This window comes from Balearica regulorum, chromosome 7, assembly GCF_011004875.1.
Source record: "Balearica regulorum gibbericeps isolate bBalReg1 chromosome 7, bBalReg1.pri, whole genome shotgun sequence".
Taxonomy (NCBI): Eukaryota; Metazoa; Chordata; class Aves; order Gruiformes; family Gruidae; genus Balearica; species Balearica regulorum.
The window spans coordinates 13,393,919-13,399,918 of NC_046190.1; the positions used below are offsets into that span (position 1 = coordinate 13,393,919).

Here is a 6,000-nt window from a genome sequence, read left to right on the forward strand (position 1 = left end):
ACTGCCAACAGCATTCAGAAGAATCATTCCCGGAAGAGACAGGCTTCACTGTGAGAACTTGTATAACCTGGTTTTCACTGCCAGCCCTCAGAGCTTGCACAGGGTAAAGCAATAGGATCAGTGGTAGCAGGAGGAAAAGAATCACAGAAGCCCATTCAGAGCAGGGTTGTCACCATCAGATCATGTCTATGTGAAAATCTCCAAAGACAGAGATTCCCAAAACTTTCTGATGCCTTGCTGCACTACTTTGAGAAGAAACTGTTCCTAATGTCCAATCTGACATATGTTGTGGCTGTTGCCACATGTATTCTTCAACCGATAAGATAAGCTGCATTTTCTTCCTAACTCTACTTCAGGTGGCTGTAGGCTACTGTAGTACTATTACCCTCCTCTCTACCAGTCTTCTCCCAAAGACATCTCACATTCCCAGTCTTGCAGTGAATCTTGCTACCCTGCTAACTCTAGAGACAATGGCCACAGGCTGACCAGACCTCTGGACAAAACAGTGTAGCTTGTCTGACAAGATAAACCAAGTCCCCAGTCCAGACTCTCACCAGTTCTCATCCTGCCTTGCCCCGCTTTCAGAGCCTGGATCATGCTACAAGCATCAATGGAGCTGTGTGGTCTGCACAAGTAGCAGCTGTATCACTCAGGCACACTATACTTCTGCAGGTTTATCTTCTGCACTGCGCTGCAATAAAAATATGCACTGCTGACATTTTTCCTATAGCATGAAAAATCCAACCCCTAGGTCATATAGGAACTTGGTCTGGGTGAAGCAACCTGCAATATTGGACATGCCTTAGACAAATGCCCTTTCCTGCTCTTACTGTGGCATTATAATGCGTTTCCTCATCTTTATGTCTGAAGTTTGCCTCTGGTTACTAGAAAGGCAAGGGCACGTATACACGGGATAGCTAAAGCACACTATGATCACAAGCTGAGGTCTCGCCATAGACAATGGATTGAAAATCTCTTCTAGAGGTTAAAAGAAAGCTAAAAATGTGTATCTTTGCTTCTTATATTGCAAAAAACCCCACCCACAACACCACACAATTTGTAGCACTTCCATCATGGAAAAAGCATGGACAGAATTAAGTACTTCCTATAAGCAGCTACATTCATCAGAGTGACAACTCTGAAACCTAATGACAACAGTCCCCATTTACCATTCCACTAGTGATCATATCAGGAGAGAAATCTGAGTGAGTGTGTTTTATCCACCGTAGATTGTTGAAATCTCTTGAAAAAACTATTGTCAAGAAACAAGATAGCGAGATTTAAAGTTGTAACAGCATTAAAGGTGCTGCTACTTATTTTCACAGGTCCTTATCCTAGAAATCAGGGAGAGGGGATGGAAGAAAAGATAATCTGAGGAATCAGATCATCTTCACAGGAAGGCTGGAGAGAGCATCTGGTGAGCAGAACAAGGAAAAATTTCATGCAATAACATAACCATCTAGAGAAAGGGAAAACAAGTGTAGAGGATACAACTGCTCACCGAAAGACACATTTGTACGCAGCTTGTGTTCAGAGAGGAATGGCTTTGAAAAAAGAATGGTTTGCAGATCTGCTGGGAATAATAGCAGTTTTCGCTAAAAATTCTCCTTCCTTCAGAAAGGCCTTAGCAAGAAGACATTTTATCTGATCTCTTCCAGGTCCCTCAAGAGCTTCAGTGACCTCTCTCAGTAAATGCTTCTATTAGGGCAGGCTGATACTTGAAGCCCAAGTACAAGTCCCCTTTTTATGATATCAGACCCACTGAAATAAGCCAAGTCCCCCTTCCCAAGAACAGAGAGAAGAGAAACCTCATTTCTACACAGAATAGTATTTTTGCATTTTCCTAACAATTTCTACTTGAAGATCTTCAGGTATTGTACAGAACAGAAATGAATTCTGCTCCACACCACCACTTTGTGGTAGCTAAGCAGTACTATCCTCATTTAACATGGAAGAGGAGATCCAGAGAGGTTAATTGTCTTTCCTAAGGTCACAGAAAAAGCCTCTGGGCAGGACAAAGCAAAGAACCCAAAATTCCCACATCTTACCAGCCTTTTGCCTCTATCCTAATCCTGACATCACTATCTGCAAATGCAGAAAACAAAAGTTTGTTGCCTGGAAGGGATTATTTTTTAATAAGTTAAACTGAGATTTGAGAAACATGGGAGAAAAGGGGGATTTGCTTTTAAAGTAATTTAAAAAAACACAGGAGGTTTTTAACATTCTAGGTAACTGGGCATGCAGCAGCTGCAAAGATCTCCCTTTTGTTGAGTGTCTGTAGATCTATACATGCCAGTAAAAAAACGTTTTTTTTTTTTCTTTATTACCATGCTTTCCTGTTCTTTGCAAATCCATCCAGTTTATAGGAATCCCCCACGACTAATGCCTGATTTGAAATATGCTTCATTACATGAAACTTGATTGATCATGTTTTTAATAAATCATAAGAGACAAAAGCTTAAGTTTTGAAGTCTGTTCAAGTAACAGGGAATTGGTAAAAGCAGGCTGTATACCTCTTTACTGCTTTGGTAGCCTGAAAACAGTAACATACAGACATGTCCTACCTGCTCTCCCAGGTCATCTAGCGTAATCATGATACGTGAGTTAATATCTTTTGTCCATTTTCAATACACCTTCCTGCTGCTTTACGTCTACTGTGACCTAAGAAGATATATGCTTTAAGGTGAGAGACTGGGAACCAATGTGGCTGGCAAAAGAAGCCACAGTTTCCCTGAGTGACCTTGGGCAAATCGCTTGACAATCCTGTGCCACAGCCAACCCAAGAGTAGAATTAGGTAAAAACTGGACTGCAGCAGAAAAAGAGGCATTGGATTCAGCCTTCTCTGCTAATAAATGAAAGGACCCGGGTTCAAGCATTTAACTCTCCCTCTACGCTATTTAAAAAAATTTCCACTTAATCACTAAATGCAATGTGTTTTCTCCAAGAGACAGGAGAGAAAAAGTCTCCAGATGCTAAACCTCATATTAGAAAAATCACGAAAAGATAACACTAGTATTTATTAACATGCTTGCTATTCCTTCCTACAAACACCACACTGGCAATAAACACCGGGCTTTTGCTTGTGCTTTTGAGTTGGAAGCTTTCAATGCATAGTATCTTGAGGTGCAAAATCTTAATGGAAAGTCATGAACAATTGAGACGTTTTCCTTTATTACCCTTCTCAGTCACCTAGAGTTAAAGAATAAAGGAAACTAGTTATTTAAATGGTATATTTCTATAAAAGAAATAAAGGAAGGAGGGAGAATTTTGTGAAAATCACTTTCTGACCTGCACATTAGAAAAAATAACCATTCCTTCCCCTGCAAATGCCTACAGAAGGAGTTTCTCTGCTACTTTAATCAGAAATACTCAAAACTATTGGAAATCCATGCTGGGAAGGGATGGGGGGGGGGGGATTTTAGCTCCTTTTGCTGAACACCCCCTGATTCAGCATCGAAATGAAACAAAAGAGAGGGCATATAGGTTGTTTTCTTCATTACATGCCATGTTATATTAAAAATAAATAATCCTAGAGACAAGTATAGTGCTAAAATATACTATGCACCTGTTTTCTCTTGAATGTTTGCTTTCATCTTTAACGAGAGTGGAATTCATGTCTGGCAAACACAAGTGCCTTTAAAAATTGGTTAAATCAAAGTAACATCTACATTGCTGTCAGAATTATTGCCTAAGTAATAATAAATAGAGAAAAAAAACCTTCCAGTCAAAAAAATAAAGAGGTGGTTGAATTGCACATTTTGAAGTTATAGCTGATGCACAGACAGATAGACAGATCATTTGCTTTTTAATGACTAATCAGTTTCATGAAGAATGTATTTGAAAATCAAGCCGATCTGTTTTATGCTAATTGCTTTATGCCCATTTCCAATAGTGACAAAAAAAGAGGCATTTTCGAGGCAGTGACAAGCTATAATAATCAGAATAATGGGAATATTGACACCAGACATGAAGGTTTCCCAGAGTCCTTTACATTATGCCTGTTCTCAGACTTTACATCAGGGTGGGAACAGTATTTCTGATACCAAGTTAAAAGAAAATTGAAGTTCTGTCCACAGCCATCTGCCGGGCGTTGCAAAGCAGGGTGCGAGGGAGGGCCCTGCACTATCATGGCACGATGGCGTGTGGGCTTTTGGGACACCCCACACACGCACACACACAGTCCCACAGACTTTCAGGGGCACCTCAGTGATTCGTTATTATTGACTTCAGGGAAAAAGCATGAGATGCCATCGATTTTTTATAAACTTTTCACTGTGCTTGAGCTACCTGCCTCCTCTCAGAGCCCCTTAACGAGCTGTGGGGCTTTCCACCCCTTAATGAATTAATGGGATCTCTCTTGTCGCCAGCATGCAGAGCAAGGAACAGGAGGGCTTTTCCACCACCGCTGTACATCATTCATCCCCTGGTACAGAGGCAGCGAAGCGTGCCGAGGTGTATATTACACATGAAGAGACAGACAGAAAGGGGACCCAGCTGTGCAGGCACATGGGACACACTGGAGCCGGGGGTCTTCCCTGCGCTAGGGAGAAGGCTCCGGCCAGCCCGCGGCCCCTTTGGCAGCGCTCCGATCGCGCTACCCCGGAGATCACAGCTCTACCTTCGGGGGCGGGGGGAGAAAGGTGTTCCCATCCTCCTTCATCTTTTCCCAGGAAAACTTTTCTCTTTTTCTGCGGCCATCGCTCCGCGTCCCCCCTCCCCCTGGCAATTAGAGCAAGGTACCCGCCAAGCGCCCCTCTCCTCCCCGCGCCCCCGGCCGCAGCGGCAAGCGCGGCACCGTCCCGCTCCGCGGGTGGGCACAGGGCTCCCTCCCCGCCATCCGGCTCGGGTACATGGGGCGATACTCACGCTGCTGTTGTGCCCGGACCAGTGCACCATGGCTTGGTTGTGCGCCGCATCCCCGGTGAGCGCGAAGGTGGTGCTGCTCAGCCTCAGCTCCTCTGCCCCTCGCAGCCGCGCCGCTCTCCCCTCCTCCAGGGGCCCGCGGGGCTGAGCCCGGCCGCCGCGCTGCCCCTCGGCCGCGGGCACCCCCTGGCCACCGCCCGCCGGCAGCGCCCGGCGCCCCTCGCTGCTCCGCCGGATCCGCGGCGCCGCCGGGCCCGGGCCCCGGCCCCCGGGCGCGCCGCCGCCCGCCCCCGCCGAGCGGAGCGCCGCTCCCCGCGGCCCCGCTCGGCCCCCCGGCTCCCCGCCCGGCAGCGGCTCCGCGGCGGCCGCCGCCCCGGCTGAACCCCGCGCTCGGCCGCCCGGCCAGCTCCGTAATCCTCGCGGCGGCGGCGGCTGTCGCTGCTCCTGCCTAAGGCGAGACGAGGAGGACGGCCAGGAGGGCGATGGAGACGAGCAGGATCTGCAAGTTATTTCGGCGCCGGTGCAACACCAAGAGAGAAGTAAGAGCCATGTCCAGGCGAGAAAAACGGTGTGGCAGGTCGGAAAGCAGTTAGTCCCCTTCGCCATGCCTTTGCGGAGCGAGTCGGGGGGCTTGGAGAGGGAGGGGGGACGAGGCGCTGCGTTTAGGGCGCTTTTTTTTTTTTTTTTAAGGAGAAAGGGGCCGGATTCTAATTATAATAATTATTATTTGGAAAAGGCTCCTCTTTCTCTCGCTCTCCTTCTTTCTCTTCCCCCTTTCTCAGCCTCTGAGACGATGACCAGGGGAAAAAAAAAAAAAGAAAAAAGAAAAAAAAAGGAAAGAAGAAAAAAAAAGGAAAAAAACTCTCTCCCCGGTAGTTGGATTCTGTTCCTTACTGTTGGTGGATTTTTTTTTTTTTTTTTTGAAAAGTGCTTTTCAGTGAAACTGTTCACGTTCAAGGATTTGATCAAGTGAGAGGGTAACACCACACGGGGGGAGGAGCCCCGAGCCTTGCCAAGCCGCCGCCGCCGCTGAAATACACCACCGAGTCACCAGCCGCGCAGCGCCGCGCCGCGCCGCCGGGGGCCGGGAGCGGGGCCGGGGGCGGGAGCGGGACACCGCGCCGCACCGAATCAGC

At 47.1% G+C, this 6,000-nt stretch overlaps 1 protein-coding gene across 1 annotated transcript in view; it reads right to left on the reverse strand.

Moving 5' to 3' along the window:
- SORCS3 (sortilin related VPS10 domain containing receptor 3) overlaps positions 1 to 5,611 on the reverse strand; it is a 309,773-nt gene extending 304,162 nt beyond the window's left edge. The window contains exon 1 of the mRNA XM_075757979.1: positions 4,868 to 5,611. Within this exon, the coding sequence (XP_075614094.1) occupies positions 4,868 to 5,470 (603 nt within the window). The 5' untranslated portion in view covers positions 5,471 to 5,611. The remainder of the gene's footprint in view (positions 1 to 4,867) is intronic.
- Between the last annotated feature and the right edge of the window lie 389 nt (positions 5,612 to 6,000).